Raw genomic sequence first — 19,227 nt, 5'->3', positions numbered from 1 at the left:
AATGTGCATGTGGAAGAAATGGCAGTTCATGCCTCTGAAGGTTTGTTTTTGTTTAAGAAAAGTGTCCAGCTGCAGTAACAGTCTGAGAATGCAAATATATCACAGAGGTGTTTATATTGGCTGAATTGTATTAAAAAATATGAGAAACCAAGACACACTGGCACCTTAACAAGTGAAAGGCTTATGTTTATTTGCTGAACAGATGTGTATTAGCAATGGAACTGGACAGGTCCAATGCCATTTTCCCCAGACACATCCCTGAGTAACGGTGACAAAATAATGCAGACTTAAGCAGAATGCTTGCTCCCAATTTTGTCTCTGTAACAATTTAAAAGATGATAAACAGTATACCAAAAACCCAAGAACATAAATAACAGATTTGAAAGAATATCTATACAGTAAACACTTCTAATGATAAAGTTACTATGAAATACACTCATAATGTTACTTGCGATATGACATTGTCTTTTGGGCATTAACTGAGCTACCGAAGAACACAGTGGAGGTTTGAAGGGTTAAAATTAACTTTACCGATCAAGTCACTTTTCACCATTAAATGGCAGCATAAAACCGTACATTGAAAAAAAAGAAAAAAAATGGAGAGAACTTTATTTCTGAATTCTCTTAAGGCCAAAAACTAGACAGTTCTCCTGAACACGAAGTCTCAGCTCTGCTGCATTTTAGGCCTGGTTTACATCTAGCAGACTAAGAAAGACTTCTTTTTCACTAGAAAGACTTCTTTTCCATTAGCACAAACTATCAAGGAACCTGGAAATTATTGGTTATAAACATTGAAGGTACTCTCATAATACACTATTTTCACAAACTCTATGCTCAGAATGAATCCTTTCTAAAAGAAAAAAAAAAAAAACAAAACAAACTTCAAGACATTTCCAAAGTGGAGGGCATGTAAGATTCCATCAGAACTCCCTTTCATTTCTAGTCCAATCTGAGGATATAATTTGAGTAACTACATACTAAATAGGAAAGGGGGGGAAGGTTGTCGAACACTGACTCATTTCAACAATAGGTGGCACTACAGACACATTAATATTTCAAGAACATTAATTTTTTTTATATGGAGACTGAAGATGCAACCCTCATTCCATATTTTTAAAAAAAGCAGAGTCAAGTTCCCCTTCCCCAGGGAAAAGGAGGTGTGGTTTCGTACTGTGTTATCTTTATAACTTTCTAGATTTAAGATACCTAAGAACTCACTGTGTAATATATTACAACTTCCACGAGTTGTATTTATCCAGAAAATTATTTGTTCAACAGACATTTTGTCTTTCAGGACTAATTTATTCAGGATGCAAAGGAAAATTCTCTCAAAACACCCAAGATAATGGGGTTGGAGGGTTTCTTTGGTCATATACCATACCAAAAAGGAAGGTATTCACAATCCACTAGATCTTCATTTGACTAAGCATATCAGCTGAAGACTCCTGTATACCATATATAAAAACTGAACTGCTGGATAACGAGCAGTATTTTCTCCATCTATCCCTTAATATCCTCATTTTATATATGTAAAACACATGCAAAACTTACCCTTTTATGATTCATTGCGTCCAAAAATAGTTTACACTGCTTATAGATATCTTGTCCAGGTTTATGATATGTCTTGAGAAATTCTATGAATTCCTTGGATACTCGATCTGTCTCGATGCTAGCCTGCCTGTTTATAGAAGGGCTGGGAGCCTTGGCTTCTTGGATCTCTGCTGGGAAAATGTGGGCACATCAGATTAGTTTTTTTACACCAATGGATGAATTCCAGAAGCGCTGTAATGTTTATTAAAATTTCATGTTGGTTTTTTCAACTGCGCAGATGAATAAGCATTTATTTCTCAAGCTTTACCAGGAAATGCTGGATATTATTGAACAGAACTCTAGGAAACTGAGTATTCCACTGAAGTGAAACATTTATAGCCACATACCCATTTACACTAATGGCCTTTTTATATTATCAAATCACTCTAACATGGGTTTGTTTTCTGCTTTCGTATGTTTTCATTCCCAGGTAAGGTCATTCTCCATATAAGGTCAAGCCTTCCAGACGGGATTCTGCAGCAGTTTAAGATAACAGAGTGGTCCCTTTTCCGTTCTCGCTCACCTTTACATTCCTGCTCCTTTGCTTGCACCAACACAAGTATTCATTCGACTGGCTCATGAACTAGCCTCAGGGAGCAGCAGTTTGGGGCAGTTCTACTCAGAAATCAGGGTTTCTTATGGGGTTATTTTTCAGCGTGATCAGCTCCCCAGGCTGGCTTCCTACAAGGTCACAGCAGCACAAGACAGGGAATGGAAGCGTGAGGTTGGTGCAAACGCAGCAGCCCTGCTTTGGCTGGGCAGCAGATACCACAGCACCACACCTGCAGTGTAAATGAGAACTTGGCCATTTGTGTTTCAGCAAGAGCAGAAGCACCGCATCCGTTCAAGAATTTGCTTGGCACTCAAGACGGAGGTAGGAACACAGACTGCACACAGCACTGGATGCAAGTTTATATAGCTGCAACCAGGGGGTTTTTCCACACAAGCACATCTGATTTTCTGAGGTATATGCTGCAAGTTAATTGTACTGATCCAATACCTTCGCTGCCCAAGTTTAGTTCACCCACCTTTCAACTTGCCAGCCAACACTGTTCAAAATGAAGGATTGAATAGAGATGATGTAAATGAACGTGATGAAAAGCAAGCAGCAGAGAGACAGAAAACATGAAAATATTCATGATCAACAGGATACAAACATATCTTTCAACCTGAAAATACTAACATGCACAACAAAAAAATCCTTGTTTAAATGAGCATACATGCAGAACTCCAAAATAAAAGGAAATAAATGGGATTAGTATGGTTAAGTTGGTATGTTTAATTTGGACTTGAGGTAGCTTACAGGTTTTTTTGTTTGTTTGTTGTTATCTGCTTTTGAAGAAATCCAGCACTACAGTAAATTCTAAGCTGTATGATCCAGTGACTAACAGGCACTGATCATCTGACCAAAGCACAAGACTCGTTAGGACCTCTACACTTCAGCACAACCTTCTCTGGGTAACAACTTGGTCAGGTACCATTAGAACATTAATGTTATTTAAGCGATAAGAATAGAAAAGGTTTTACAAATATTTAAAATTCCAACTGTAGCAATCAAGATAGAAAGTGCAAATTAATCTCCTTTCTAATTACACAAGAACACTTTTTCCAGAGGGGATTTCCTCCAAGCTTCTTTATACCCAAGATTCAAAGTAGGATGCCTGTACAGTATTAAAGCTGAACAGCAATGATTACTATGTGTTGATCCAAATTTGTCACATTTAATATTACACAACCAGTAAGATGAGAGATAGTTTTGAAATCATAAACAAAGAAAGCGGGTATACTTTTGAAAGTATTCTAAGATTTTTTTCCACAATTTTTTCCACTGACTTTCTTTCAAAGAACAGCTGAAGACTTATTTACTTATTTCAACACGATTTCACTGTATTATAAAAATAATTAACCTCATTCTGCTATTTGACCTTTAGGAATATGATTTTTTTTAGTCACAAATTTACAATAAATTATTTTTTAGTTGCTAGAGAGATGTAGTAAACTGAGGCAGATTACTGTTAATGTCAGCAATAAAAATTTGAATGTTAGAATAAACTGCCTTTTTAATGAGTCACACCAAGAACTACATGTAGTCACTCAGAAACGTCACAACTTTGTTCATCTCTGCATCGAAATCCTGATTTAAGGAAAACGAATCTGTACAATATGCACCGATTACTACGGACTGCAGGAACAAATGTACTTTCAGCAACAAAATATTTTCAGCTTTGTCATGTACTCTAAAAGAATTAAGACTAGCTAAAAAGAAGCTGATTACAGAAAAGAAATTCCATTTGAAGAAGCTGAGAACCTAGTAGAGGAGATATGCCAAAATGAAAAGAAAGAGTATGGGAAGAGTTAAGAAAGGATCTCCTTTACAAAGAATAAACACTATTAATATTAAAATCTTTCTCAAGGCATTCTACAGAAATGCTAGTTGTCACAGCAGAACATTAGCACTCCAGTGATTCACTATGGTTGTGCCATGGTCATGGATCTGAGTTCAAGTAAAGAATATATAAAAAAGTGTCGTCATTAACTCTACTAGACACACCTATTCATCATCTTCATATAATTTGCAGAATAAAAGAATGGTACATCTTCAAATTTCTTTAGTCAGCAGAACACGTCAGAATTGCAAACAAGTAGAATAGGACAAGATCCTAAAGCTGTTTGCATCAAGGGTTTTGGCGTCCTTTTGGTTCAAATAAAACCTGTATGTCTTCTCTTGATACAAAATTGTCTTCCTGATTAATATAACAAACATCTGGAGATGTTTTGAGAATGCAAAAGTTCTTGAAGTGTGAACTATTAAACTGAAGTAGTTTCAACTTATAATCAGATTTATAATGGCAACCTTATTTTTTGTGAAAAATATGAAGCAGCACAAGATCTAGCTACTTCTTAGAAAATTCTTATCTTTTTGAAACCACAGAATCCTTCAGATGTCACGCTAAGGCAGACCTCAAAGACACCTCAGCTTTATTCCTACACTCTCCCTACCAAAAAGAAAAGAATTGGTTTAGAGATTCAAGTTCACTTCAAGATGCTAGACTTCCTTTTTTTGGTCATCTTCATATTCAACAGCACAAGTTATAACTGGCACAACCCTAGTTTGTATTTTGCAAAGCCCAGCTAAGAAATAAGCTTACTAAAATCAAGCAGACAGCTTGCTCAAGCTGTACTGCATTACCTTCAGTAGGGGAAGCCAGTTCCCAGGAGGGAGTAAAAATCTCCTTCAAATCCCTGAGAATGTTATCAGCATTTCGCTCCCTCCCAAGCTGTCCTTGCTTAACGATTTTCTCTTGAGCCGCTGAAATAAATGCACAAGCAAGCAAGACACCAAGACCAGGAGCATGTCAGGAGAAACGATGAACAGGATAAAAAAAGAAAATGTGGAAAGTGATAAGAATGAACATAAAAAAAATTTCTTAATACATAGCTGAATGCCTCATTTAGCCAGCTGCTGCCCATGCACCAAGACAAATTCTAAGGTGAAATCCAGACATATTCAGAACTTCTTATTAAGGAAATGCATCATCTATAAGGCTAAGATATATTAACATTGCTTTTTCTTCTGGAATGCCTCCTCCACAGTCTAGTATTTTCCAGTTTTTGCCCGTGTAAGCTATTGCTATGCAAAGGCATCAGTGCCATTAATCATTCTTACTTGTAACACATGCTGTAGAACAAACATTAAGCCAACCACAAACCTGATATTCACTACCCACATACACATAAATACTACATTTCCTTTCACATTTATTTTCATTTAAAGGCCCCCTGTTTACACATTCCATTTTTTCTGTGAAAGCTGTTGAAGTGATCCATTATGGCAGCACCACCTGATAGTTTGTATCAGCATTTCTGTCACACTTAGGCATATCAGTTTGAGATGACTGACAGCCAGTACCTTTTCTCCTGCTTTCTCCAGGCAGAGATCCCCTTCAAGTCCTAAACCGCAGCATCACACTATGGTTGACTCATGAATCTAGCAAGAATGTGCATCATACAAACAAGATACTTCCACTCAGCAGTGCAGTGGCAAGCCACCCCCAGGAATACGTTCATACTACACTTCAGTGGAAGAACTCCTGTGTAACTAACACAAACACAGCCACAGGTTTGGAAGTGCACTGTTCTATTTAAAAGATTATCTGGCATCGCCCAAATGCTCATGTATTCCTCTGTTTTCAGTAAGATTTCACATATAGCAATCACTCTCCAGAAGCAACATTATTCCAACTTTTTAAAGTCAAGTCACAGAGCACTACTACTGCCTTTTAGCACTATACATCAATCAAAAATACTTTTTTTACTTAAAATGTTGTATAGAACCATTAAAAGCAAAGGGGAAAGTTACCCTTCTTAGCTCCTGTCCTGGAAGAAGCAGTGAAGAACTTCTTCACAGTTGTGACCTTTCGTGTTTTCTCATTGGTTTTCTTTTCTTCAAATTTTGAAAAGGTCAGGGATTGCGCCCCTTGGGTACTCTGACTACTGGCATATGCTTCTTCCTCCTCACGCTGAAGCCTGGAATTAGAAAAACATAGGTCTAATTTCAGTGCTTAAAACAAGCACAAATACACTTTTATTTATTTATTACTGTACAATAAATTAATTACTCATTTGACAAGCTAATTCTCCTCAACGCCCATCTTCACTTCTTGCTTCCTCTCACATCTCCCTTCACCACATTATGTCCACTCTTTTCATGTTGCAATAGTGAAAGTGAGGGAAAGCTTAAGATGGACAGGGAGGATTGAACAGTAAGGTCAAAAGGGAGGGGACTGAAGCATAATCATGGTCACCTTCCCCTCATGTCACAACTCTGAATTCTACAAAGGTAGAGGTGAGGGGAAAGACTGTGGGAGGACTTCCAATAATCGATTTAGTTGCCTTCCTCCCTGCATCGTGTTCCGAGTTTCACAGCCTATTACCACAGGCAATCCTTTACCATTTCACTGAAGATAAAAACCATGGCTCGCAGCTGAGCAAGTGAAATACCCTGTCACAATCCCAGAAATATTCTGGAAAATAGATCATTGTTGTCAGAATTTGTTTTCAAAGTCTTGGTAATACAAATGCTTGCTTGAATGAATGAGGCAAACCACTTCACTGCAACACTGATGGGTGCTTTGCAAAGACGAAGTCCATCTTTTAATCTACACGTACAAAGCAGCGGGGGGCAAACATACTAATTCTTCAACAGCTACTTTTCTTTCTACGCAGGAGGATTAAAATAGGTTAAATTATATTGCCCTTGAAGATGCTAAAAGATTGAGCAATTTTTTTTAAACATCCATCCAGCTCAGGATGGACCATAAATGGCCTTGCATTTGCAACCTCCTGAGGCAGGAATTGTATCTGATCTGTGCTGAGAAGCCAGTCTGTTCACTACAACAAACAATCACAGCCTATCTGTTCCTCCAGCATCTCCCTACCGAACAGTTACTTATCAAAGAATTCCTTAAATGCCCCACTTTATTGTACACAGATGTTGTATGACTGACAGTATAACTATGTGTTCTAATAATATTGAAGTTTTTATTGTTTAAGCCAAATTTGGCTTAAATTGCCAATACTGGCAGAAGATAAAAAAGACATGTCCTCTGTACTGTACTCAGCAGCCTACCTGGCACCTTCCGATTAGGCTAGAAAAGGTTTCAAGCACTTCTTTCTACCTTTCTTTGCAGTTAATTTGTATCAGTGCCAGACAGCAGAGAACTTTAAAAACAAACTAAAGGTAGGGTGGTCAAGGGTAGTTCGATACCAGAAAACTTACAGATTCCAAACTACAACCATCAGTTTGAACCCAGCTCAAGTTCAGAGAGCTTCCACAGATGTCACCTTCTTCAGGCAGGCTGATGTGAACAGTGCACTTAAATGCCTTTTCTGTATTTTTATTTCTGCTCTCCCCCCCCACTCCCCTCCAGTGACCTTGGGTAAGGTATCACTACGTAACTCAAGTTCACCGAAGGCTTCCAAATTCGAGTGCAGACATCTCAGGCATTTGTACTTCTGCCTAGGGTTCTGGCATATACCACTAATACATTAAGGTAAGCATATGTAGAGAGTCTGTGTGAACATGAACAAACATCTTGGCCAGCTCAATTCAACTCAATCAATTCAATACACAGCTGGATGCTCCTCCATCTCAAGAATTCGCATAACCCTGAAGCAGTTAATTTTGAGTGGATGTCCTGTAACTCACACCTGGAAGTGACACACAGGGCAGCTGTAGTACAAACGAAGATGCTTTGCAGTTTCTCAGGCAGTGCATAATGCTTTTGCTTTCTAGCCAGTCCTGTTGTAGCTGCTCTTATTTTCTTAATCAAGGACAGATTTCCTCCAACACCCATTTTCAGGGTGAAGCATTTATCACACTAAGAAAACTAGACTGTTTTGCAGAAAACACATGCTTAGAAAAATTACCTAAATTATTAAAGCTAAAGCTTTTATGCTTTGGGATTTAACCCTGCAGTTTAAAAGAACAATGACAGGCAAGATTAGAACCATTTTTTTCATCAGTAGCTGAAATGTAAAACCATTGTGCTGGCTATATTCAAGACAACAACTGCGGTCTTCAGAGGCAGAGGTATTTTAATCAAAATTGTCACCTTCACCCTTCCAACTGCTAGGTAGAATTACAGATTTCAGTATGCAAATCAGGTCAAAGTATTTGTTGAGCGGTTGGGGGTGTTTCCATTTGTTACTTCACAGACTTTCTTTTGAAACCTCTTAAATTAAAATATCATAAATATTCATCTTGCGTCAAAAGGAAGATTTTAATTCCTGCTGGAAAGGTCAAATTGGAGAACTTGTGATGAAACTGAGCCAGAGCACATAGGACTAGAAAATAGGAGACAGGAATAGTGTTTAGTGAAGTCACCCTACTGTAGAAGAGGAAGGAATAAAGGGAGCTCTTTACCGCTCTGCCAGCTCCCAATCCTCTTGAATCTGTTTCTGCCTGGCCTTATGGTATTCCTCTCTCCAGCACTTGGAGCAAAATCCCTGCCAAGCAGGATTGCCATAGTAACCACATCCCTTCTTGCACAGTAGCTCCGACTGATCAACGTGAATTCCTCTGCGTTCAGATTTCAGGTTCATTTTCTTCCTGTTTAAAGAGAAAAGGGTTAGAGACAGAAACATGGTTAACAGCTTGCTAGAAATAAATTCTTTCTGAAAGGCAAGCCTTCAAAAGAAGTTGCCTATTTTAATTATTGAATAGTTCCATAGCAACAACATAAAGGCTGCAATTACATAACTGTACAGCCCGGAAAGCCAATGCCAGCATCAGCATTTGTCTGTACAGCTCTGACCCGCAAACAGTACCAGACAGCAGGCCTGCATGGCCGGTTGCACAGCTACACACACATGGGGAGAAAGGCACCATTCTCTGATCTCAGCAGCACATTGTTCCAACAGTCGCGGAGGCACAAAGCAATGGAAGAAAAAAAGAAATACAGGAAGTTACAGTCACCATAGAGAAGCAAACCGAGTAAGAGACAAAATGTAAATAGGTTTGTATTCAGGCCGAGACTGTCTCTGCAAAGAATCATACTGATGAGACTGTAGATAATGTAACTTCAGCCTCAAAGAATACGTCTTCGCAGCACAGTGAGGTATCACAGCTAACCCAGCAGAGTATGTTAATATGGATGAGATGCACCTCCATCTCCTGCAGCACTCCAGTTACTTCATCGTTAAGTTTGGCACCTGTATAAAGCATAGCTCTACAGAATTTATACACAGCGAATGCAACAAAAAGATTTATTTTTATGCCTATACCATCATTGTGCAGAGCCTGTCTTCCAACAATCCAGCCCTCCCCTTTCTTTTTTTGCTTGACAGAAACCATCCCACAGGCTAGATTGCTCCCAAGGGCATTTCAACATTCTAATTCTAAATGCCGCATTCATTTTAGGAGAAACGCAGCACAGGATCACCTGCATTAGTAAGTGTAAGGTCCGCATATGGACAGGGACATTTGGATTGCAATATTGACCTACACCGACACTAGAAATATCACAGCAAGGCACTGCAAAGCAGATCTTGGTCACCAAATCCAGCCCCTTTTTCTTCCTGTGATCCTCAGCAGAGAGTGTTTCACATAAGCTGAGCAAGCACCTTAGCAATTTGATTTCCTGCTCTCCCATTCGTAACCAAAGCCATCCCTAAGACATCCTTCCCCTAACAGGAAAACCAGAAAATTTTTAAACCAACACTGCCCCGCAAGTAAGAATATCCTGCCCTCCCCTCCTGTGCACTACTTAAGAACACACAAGGAAAACAGGACACACATTGAGCTACAATGTATGGAAAGTAAGATGAAAAGCGATTTTCTTAAATTAAAGACTGTCAGTGACTGTCAGAGTAATGTTGGTTTTCCCCCCCAAGATTCATAATGACCCCTAAGTCCATACACACGAGGAATCCAATCTCTGGTTGTTCATGTTTCTGCCCAGCAAAGCTTACTCGCCCCTGGAAGCTCTTGCACTCTCAGAAAGAGCCCCAAACTCTTCTCTCATCGAGCAAAACAGATATGATACGCACAACTGTCATTACCACAGACAGTTTTCTACCACAGGAAGCAACAGTTATTTTGTTCCAAGCTGAATGATATAAGATCAACCACTTTAAAAGACTGATAATGTTTAACATTTCCCATTAATCTAAACAAATTATTTTAAGTAAAGCAACAGGAAACACATATTATTTTCTCTGAGGGGGGGGAACAAATTAAAGTCCATCTTATCTATGTAAGTATTAAGGCTCCTTCCACTAACATTTTTTCTATCTTCGAAAGAAGTAATGAGTTTCTAAAAATAAACTAAAAATAGTTTCAGTGTAGAGCCCTGTAGATTAAGAGAATCAGTTTCTTAATAGCATAATTTCTAAAGACATTTTCTCATTTACATAGACAGAGAACAGCTGAATACTCCCTCTTCTTTCCCACAGAAATGTCTGACAGTTAAACAGACATTAATACACTTCTGCAAAGCAAAATGAAAAAAACCAACCAGTTTTTAAATATTTGAGAGCACTTCATTCCCATACGGGCAAATTAACAGGGGAAAATAAGTACATTGTCTTCACAAAAATCTCTTGGTTTCTGCACTATCTTCATTTTCCGATTCCTCAAGCAAGGTCTTTATGCTGGTTGTAACAGTACATGGATCTGCTGCCTGACAATCTATTTAGCAGACCAGAAATTAAACATCAAACGTTTGTCAGCTGCACAGCTTGGGATGGAAATTGCACGTTGGCAGTGTCTGGAAACACCGCCCATTCTCAGAGCACCACTCATGCCCTTTAGCACCAATTCTGAAAAGAATAGGGAAGTGAAAAGCTGGAAACTCTTCAGTTGCTCCTGAAACAGTTTAAAGACTGGTTCCTAAAACCAGAAGCTGCAGCAGCACTTTGATTAGAGACTTCTGCTGCAGGTGCCTATACTAGAAAAAAACCACCACGCACAAAGTTTCCAATATTGCCATTAATGGTAAATGAATGTTTTCATTGTAAGCTACAGGGAGCTATGAAGATACAACAAATAAAATCATTTTTGTAACACAAACCTCAGAAATTTTACACCCATCTCTGCCACCCAAGGAAATAAGATCCCTGATCCTATCAGCCACTACAACGGAGTAAGTTACAACAGCTTTGCAATTGCAGTCTGTAGGCAGATTCAACGAATTCAGGCATCTGTTGTTCTTACTCAAAAGCACTGTGCTTCAGACACTCAGATTTTTTGAAAACTAACAAAGTACAATGAAATACATGTCCTTCCTTCTGTGCCACATCAACCGGTTGCTTTCTGAAAGCTTAACAGCATACTCGGTTTCTATGCCAATTGTGCACATTCACTATCTCTAGAGATGCACAAAACTCAGTTGTCTGTATCCACAGAGCTTTCATCACATGCTAGTGCCAGAAGTACCTTCGACATCCTCCTAGCCCTTTGCGTACACTAGAACTCAAAATAAGGCTCTGTTCAGTGTCAAAGTTCAGCACTTTCCCTGGAGGAAGGAAGAAAGGCAGGTCTCTTGGTGCCAAGAGTCTTTCTTTTTTTCTTTTTGCCATTCTTTCGGGAGAGGTCTGTAAACAGCTGCAAAACCAAGCCACCAGAAAGCAAGCTGTTCTGTGGCCTCCTCTTCAAGTACTCTCGATTGCAGTTACATCAGCGTCAGACCCAGGGACAGAAGAGGTCACCCCGAATCAGGATGAAGAAATCTCGGACTGCACTTGAAGCTGAGGCTTTCTGCTTCCTTTAAAGTCACAAGGCCATTACAAAAAAAGTTTCACAGCCAGTTTTTGCAGGTCAGTATTTACATTTTGACAAATGGAACAACGCAAGTTTTAATAAACTGAATATGAAAAATCCATCTCAAGTCAACTCTCTGCAACTAAATCACTGTATACTTTATGACCTTTCATTCCTGAAAGTGTTTCGTTGGAACTTCTGAGTGTTTGAAATGCTTTTTTTCTCCTTTCTTTCTTCCCTTCTCTCCCTTCCCCTCCAGCTAAAGGTATATCATTCTTGATTCAGAATCAACTACTAGATGTATTTGCACAGTCACATCTCTTCTTTTGCATGGTCAGACCTCTTATTTTCCTTCCTGCCCTGAAGGCACGACCTGTTCAAAGCTCACTTCCGAGTCACATAATCCAACAGAAAGAACAAATTTGTTGTTCTTCTGGAGTCGAAGCAGTAGGCAACTCTGAACAGCCTCCAGACTGCCCAACCACTGAGAAGCGAGGAAAACAATAGTAAGGAAGGTAACAAACTTCCACATTAAAAAAAAAAAAAAAAAAATCTAATCAAGAAGAACAATGAAGTACCAGAAGATCATAAATAAATTGAACTAGTTCCTTTTGGAGAGGTGCACTCCACCAAACACTCTTTGTACATCTCCTGTATCCCAATTAAAACACTTCGCAGCAACTCCAAGAAGCACAATGTGTCCCTCCCAGGAGCAAACGCCTGTAATTTAAAGTATACTCCTACGTCACCGCAGAACTATTTGAAGCACTGACTGAGCAAAGCTAATATCATCAAGGAAAGCAGAAATGACACTTTCTTACACAGCTCCTCAGAAACACCATGATACAGACTTTTTTCAAGCATTTCTGTACCAATACCAGACCTCAAAGTTTAGTATCTTTGTTAATTAGTATCACCCCTTTGAAAAGTTGAGAAAAAGAACAGGCTCTTAAGACTTAGTTATTAATTTATAAAATCTCTTTCCCCTTCCTACTTATTTGCAAGTAAAAGCTTCTTCCCTCCCATTTTCCTCTGAAATGGAAAAATGGAAAACACCCAACCCCTTTATGTGATCACCATCTTTAAACTCCACCTAACACAGCGTGTGCGTTGTTCCTTAGAGGATCCCTGCTGTTGCATCATGGCTGCAAAAGTGGATTTCTTATGGACAGTCACAACACGGACAGCTTTCCCATCGCTGGCAGTCAGCGCATCTGTCCCACAGCTAACAGCTTGTATGGATACCACAGAGCTCCTTGTCTTACTGCCATGTGCATCCCCAGGCCGGCACAGCATACTGACCCCGAGCTATGGCATCAGCTGCCCACGGCTGCATCTTTCCAGGCTGTTCTAGATGTCAAGCTTTATTTTTCCGAACTGTAGTGATCTCAAGAGCAGATGAATACTTGTGCGCCACTGGTAGACGAGGCATACAGTACATGCTATGTTAAGATATATTTGAAGGGTTGCACAACAAAGGTCCTTAACGACAGATCAGATCTCCTTCACTAGCTTTTTCTCCTCCTGTAGTTTCTTTCTAAAACTAAGCATCTTAGAATATTTAGTTTTGTTACAATGTCTACCATGTGGAAAAATCACCACTGTGGTTTAATTCAAAATTAGCTTTTTACTCGCTTTAATGCAATTCATTCTGAAGCTCTTGAATACATCTTCCTATCAACACATTTTTCTTGTTGTACCTTGACCCATTTAAATTTTTTCTTTTTATTCAGTAGTATTTTGAGCACCCATTTACTTAGAGCAAATACTTTTAAAAAGTGCAATACCAACTCAGAGATTTCTTGTCCCTTGCTCACACCTCTAGTTTTTTCCTGTCAAGTTTGCCATCCAAGAATATATAAAAAAAAAAATCATGGCTCTTACTTGAGAAAACGGAAATTCACTTTTTTTTTTTTATGAAGGATAAACCAGCTGTCTGCCCAACAGTTCCTCTATGACTCTGTCAAAGCTGCAACTCAAAATGTATGTGCAAACACTACAGGGTTTCGGTTACCACAGTCACGGAAGCAGACATCTGAGCCAAAACCAGAAAAACCAACTTTTCTGCAAAATACTGCTGGCCAACAGCCACATCACTTTTCCCGAGTCACATACTTCAATCTGTCTTCAAAGATCCAGTAAAGAAAACACAAAAAGAGTTAAGGCACAGGAAAGATATGTTTTCTTATAAGTATTATTGAAGAAAAAAGAACCAAAGCCTTAAGGTCAGCCAAGGGGGTTGGGGGAGAGTGGAGGAAAGAGGGAAGGGCTTTTTTTAAGAAATGTTTTCCACTGACCTGAAGTGCAACAGTGTTCATTGAAGAAAAGTGCTTAATAAAACCTATATTCTAGTTTTCAAAGATTTTCAGTTTCAGGTCTGGAAGCCCAAGTTTACCAGGGGAAGCAGTAAGGATGCATCTAAATCCACAAAGGGATTCCATCAAAGCCTTGAAGTCTTCCATCACAGTCTTCACACAACACGTGCAGACTGCAATCTACAATCTTAACTGCTACAGGCACCAGAACACAATCTACAACAGACACCAAAGCTCAGGCAGCAACACCTGGCTTACATCCCACCTTAGATGCCCACATTCCTGTATGGGTCTAGCCCCGAGCACATCAGGCTGGACATCCAACCTCTGACATCTTGACAGCTCACATATAAACACAGTGAAGTTCACCAACATCAGTGCCGAACTAACCAGACTGCACTGACACAGAATTAGGCAACCATATACCTTTTTACTTATTTTTCCCTCTGAGTATCTTCCATTACCTTGTCATGGGAATAAAGACAAAACCTTCATAATCAGCACTAGTTCACAGATAAAACTATGGGATAAGAAGAGAGCTCAAAAGTTTGCCAATGCCTGATGATCACACGTGGTATCTTGATATGCAGGCCAGTTACATAAAGCACAAAACTAGCTCTAAGTTTCCAAAAGGTGCTCTCTCGTCCTGTTATAAAGTCCACAAATCCTTAGGCCATTTCTGTCAGTATCCCATAATCATAGAATGGTTTGAGTTGGAAGGAACCGTTAAAGGCCATCTAGTCCAAACCCCCTGCAAAGAGCAGGGACATCCACCACTAGATCAGGTTGCTGAGAGTAATGGGGACTGAAGCAGCAGCAATTATTGCTCCAGGACATTGCACCTTTCATATCAGAATCAAAGTTCTCAACAATAGCAAAAGACTATACCCTAATTTTCACACAGACCAGATTACAAAGTAGCTGGAAAAATTCATAGTAAGCTTATTAAAGAAGGTATGACAGTCACAGCAAGAAGCAAGTGCATCCTTAGCTTTTATGTAACATGAAAAAGGGGCTCCTTTCATCAAAATAGGATCTGTCACCAAGGGCTTATTTAACGCACACATGAAAAAGACTACACTTACGTAACACGCTCTTTTCAGCGATAAACCCCAGATAACTTTCATAACACGTCAGGGTTTCCAAAGACTGCAGACATGGCTTTGGCTTCAGGAAAAGCTCAGTGTGTGAAACAAGGTTTAGAAGTAGTACAGACTTATGAGTTCAGACACCTCTAGCTTGTTTTTCTTGTTCCTCTCTAACACGTACCAACCTTACTTCCCAGGGACCGCGTAGGCAGACAGACACCTTCATTGTCAATGCAGATTGCATTGCTGCCACACAATATATTGACTTTTTCATAAACTATTTATTAGTCCTGGATTGTCTAGGTCACCTTTGATGAAAGAGCCGATTGAAAAAGCTCACGTATCACAGCTGAGTAGAAAGGGGTCTCATTTAATCAATCTATAGATGTCTTTAGTAAGAGGTAACTGCAAGTCAATTTGTAATTATTACAAGCTATGAAAAGCGGTTCCTAAGTAACTCTGCATGCTAATTCTGGAAATAAAAGCAGTGGCTTTGTAAGGCTGTTCTATAAACAAGTTTCAATATTGGTATCAAAGTTCATAAAACGTATCTAAAACCAGGAAAAGACTTCACATAACAGACTCGAAACAGCCAGGCTGACACAAGGTATGAAGCTGCCTTTGACTTCTGGGAAGCCCATTTCAGCCTTCTATGCTTTTGATCACGAACAAAAAAAGAAAGAAAGAGTTGTCTCCTGACATCTGAACGCCTCTGTCTGCTTTTGGGTTGGGTTTGTTTTCTGAGGTTTTTTTTTTCTCTCACCTATTTACCTTACTCTGTTTCTTGAAATCAACAGTCTCAAAACAATCTTGGCACAACTCTTAGCACCAACCGACACCAGTCTTTTCCCCGGACTGAAGTGAATGTGATTCGGCTCCTCAGGTTCAAATCTTCACAGCACTTAATGAACAACTTGCATTAATTCTTCTCATTAGAAAATATCAAAGTGCTCCAAAGAGCGTTCACAATGTCTCAGGCAGCATTCCTCACTGCAACTGTCTGGTCATTAACGGCCACCCCCACACATGGGATTTCAGAGCATGAAAAGAAGAAAAGCCCGGTAAGCCTCCAAATACTCATTTCTGACAGTAACTGTTGCTGGCTTATGTTTTACTGGTGCCTGAACAGTACACCATACTTCATATGAGATCAAGAGAGTAACAAGTCCCACCTAAAACTGCATGCAGCTTCAGTTACTTAAAATAAATGTACAAGGTAGACTAGAAAGTGCATCAAAACTCAGGGGGTGGAAGGATGGGGTTGGGTTAAGGTCTCCAACAACTACAAACTTGCCAACAGAAAAACCTCCTTAAAGTAACATGTACTTATTTCAAAGAGCAACCACTGACCCAAATGCCACAAGATTCTTAAGAACCGTGTAAGTGTTGAAATAGCCATGATTCACGTGTAACCCTAAACATTCAAGCATGTAATTAGCAGCAAGGTAATTAAACATGAGTTAATTTCCTCTAAAGGCAAGGGTGGGGCAGTATGATCTAAGAGACTCATGAACAGAAAGTATGAAAGCCATTAGACAGCTTCCAAATTAGGAAAGCAACACGGTAGCTATCTTTGCAGAATAGATCACATGAGTCTTCACAGTTTTAATATGCATCTTTCTTGCAATTAAGAAATTTCAGCAATTGCAGTTGCTTCCTAGCATAAACAGTTCAGGCTGGTAACGATCCTGAGAAAAGAAACAGTACACACAGCCTGATCAGCCACCTGAGAATAACCCCGCTGTTCGGTACCGTAATTTGGCAGGGGAAATTGCAGCCACTACTTAAAACCTCGAAAACCCAACGGCCAAGAGGCTTCAACACTCTACCCACACAGCTCACAACTCGCTTCAGCATGAAGATGCGTTTTGACGCCAGTACAGACCTTAAGCTACAGTTTTGCTTGTCCACATCAAATTCTTCACTGCTGCCCGTGGCAATGGTGGCTCAGCCTGCAGCGGCATGTGCTCATGAATTAACAGACTCTGCCTCGCCATCTACATGTGACTCATAGCTGCACTTTTCAATGAAATCACAAGAAGCATCTAAAAAAACCTTTGTACTGTTTGACTGGGAATTCAAGAATATGAAGAGGATTAGCTAAAACTTCTAAAATCTCCCCAGAAACAGCAGTGATCGGCTTCTACGCGCTCTGGTTTTTGCCAACATCAGCCATGCTCACCTGGACACAGGTTAAAACCAAGTGTGCTGTAACCTCAGAGAAAAGCTTCCAAATGTTCTATGCACTTTTTACCTGACTTGTTACTGACAGCATTTCAATAGGACTTCACAAGCATAATTTTTAGGTCTAGTTTAGGTCACCAGTAGTCCATTATGAGGGAATAAAAAAAAAAGAAAAGCATAATTGGAGATTATACAGCAAACATCAGGAGGGCAAGAGGGGAACTGAGAAAGACTGCTCTACACCAGGTAACACTGCAAAACAAAATTAAATACCAGAATGATGCACTTATAATCATAGTTTGTTGCATAAAATGATCTTCTTAATTGGTACAATTGGCTTTATATTCCTATTCCTCCCTTCTATTGTGTATTGTGTCATTTTTTTGTCAGCAAAGCATTCCACGGAGTTACAATCCTCTTCTTAACCCACCTCCCCGCAACACACTTGGGTAACTGTGTCCAGGAGGCCAACCTGTCCAGCTCCTGGGCAAGGCACTGTTCCTGGAAAACACGACAACGTCCTTCTATGCAATCAGTCACCAGTCTCCAAGGAGTCTCAGGTAACTGGAAAACCGAGAGCTGCTCAGCGCCCGTCCCACAGCACCGGCATGAGGAACTGCCAGGACAAAGCACCGCTTCGAAGCTAGTTTCACGACTACGAGACCAAACAAGAAAAGTATGACAAAGTCACCTCAATAATGGCTTTAAATCACAACCTCCACGATGTCACCCCTTCTCCAAAACCGCGCAGCGCCACTAACTCCCAGCGCTGGGCCAGATCAGGGCCCAAATACAAAACTCGCTTTGGATTTTGCCTGGAACAACCCCCGCAGTCACTCCGGCATCCCATCGTGCGAGCGACAGTGCCCCTGCCACAGACCAAGGCAACCCAGATCCGCAGGATTTCAGACCGCGACAAACCACCACCCCCTCGGAGAACTTCTTTGCTCCTTCGAGCGCGCCATTCACCTCCCGCCCTCTCGGAAAACACAGCCACTCCCTGCCCCAAAGGGACGACCCGAACCCCGCACAAGGTGACAAACACCCACAAAAGCCACCAGAAGATGCTACTAAGCGTCTTAAATACACTCCAGACCTAACCTGGCTGGAGTTTAAGGGACTTTGCTCCCCAGCCTCACACTCCGCAGCGGTACCGCTCACAAGGGGAGTCCGACCCGCCTGGATCCCCGGGGAAGGCCGCAGGGAACCAGGCCGAGGGGCAGACCTGCGACCTTCTACTAGCGACACCTTCATCCCGATCCACTGTTGAAGCACAGCCACGCAACTACATAAAAAATAATAAAAATACAGACTACGAAACCACCTCAGCGCTGGGAGCCGCACATGGGGGACAGCGGCTTGCCCAGCTCCTCCGCAGCCCGGCTCCGGCCGGCTCCGGGGGCCCGGTGGGCCCCTGGCACAGCCCCAGCCTCCGCGAACGGGGCCGGCGGCGAGGGGCTGGGCGCGAAGCCCCCTCAGGGGGCAGCGGGGCCCGCCCCGGCGCTGGTTCAGCGCCGAAGCGCCGAGACTGGCAACGCATTATAACGACCGGCAGCGAAGTCACCGCGCGGCTACCCGGGGACGGGGCTCCCTCGGCGAGGAGAGCCCTGCTCGCGGCCGGGCCCGGCGGCACCGGGCAGTCCCCAAGCGGAGCGGGGCCCGGCCCGCAGCCCTCAGAGCTGCGCCTCACCGGCTGCCGCGGGGGCGGCCCAGCCGCGCCGCTCCGCACTCCGCTCCGCTCCTCCCGCGCCCGGCGCTCCCTCACGGCGGCCCGCCGCTCCCTCCCCTC

General features: G+C 41.2%; 1 protein-coding gene across 6 annotated transcripts in view; it reads right to left on the bottom strand.

Moving 5' to 3' along the window:
- The window catches only part of RABGEF1 (RAB guanine nucleotide exchange factor 1), a 25,697-nt gene extending 6,470 nt beyond the window's left edge, over positions 1–19,227 (bottom strand). Inside the window, exons 1-6 of one of the 6 annotated variants that reach the window (XM_075440550.1) lie at positions 19,129–19,227; positions 8,516–8,701; positions 5,951–6,117; positions 4,781–4,900; positions 2,619–2,639; positions 1,552–1,721 (exon numbers count right to left, since the gene is read on the bottom strand). In XM_075440550.1, the coding sequence (XP_075296665.1) occupies positions 1,552–1,721; positions 2,619–2,639; positions 4,781–4,900; positions 5,951–6,117; positions 8,516–8,694 (657 nt within the window). In that variant the 5' untranslated portion in view covers positions 8,695–8,701; positions 19,129–19,227. The remainder of the gene's footprint in view (positions 1–1,551; positions 1,722–2,618; positions 2,640–4,780; positions 4,901–5,950; positions 6,118–8,515; positions 8,702–19,128) is intronic. The other 5 variants (XM_075440551.1, XM_075440552.1, XM_075440553.1 and 2 more) reach the window with 5 other exon arrangements.

Source organism: Opisthocomus hoazin, chromosome 20, assembly GCF_030867145.1.
Source record: "Opisthocomus hoazin isolate bOpiHoa1 chromosome 20, bOpiHoa1.hap1, whole genome shotgun sequence".
NCBI classification, from domain to species: domain Eukaryota; kingdom Metazoa; phylum Chordata; class Aves; order Opisthocomiformes; family Opisthocomidae; genus Opisthocomus; species Opisthocomus hoazin.
Note: the sequence above shows the minus strand (reverse complement) of the source record. Positions and strands in the feature narration are given on the sequence as shown.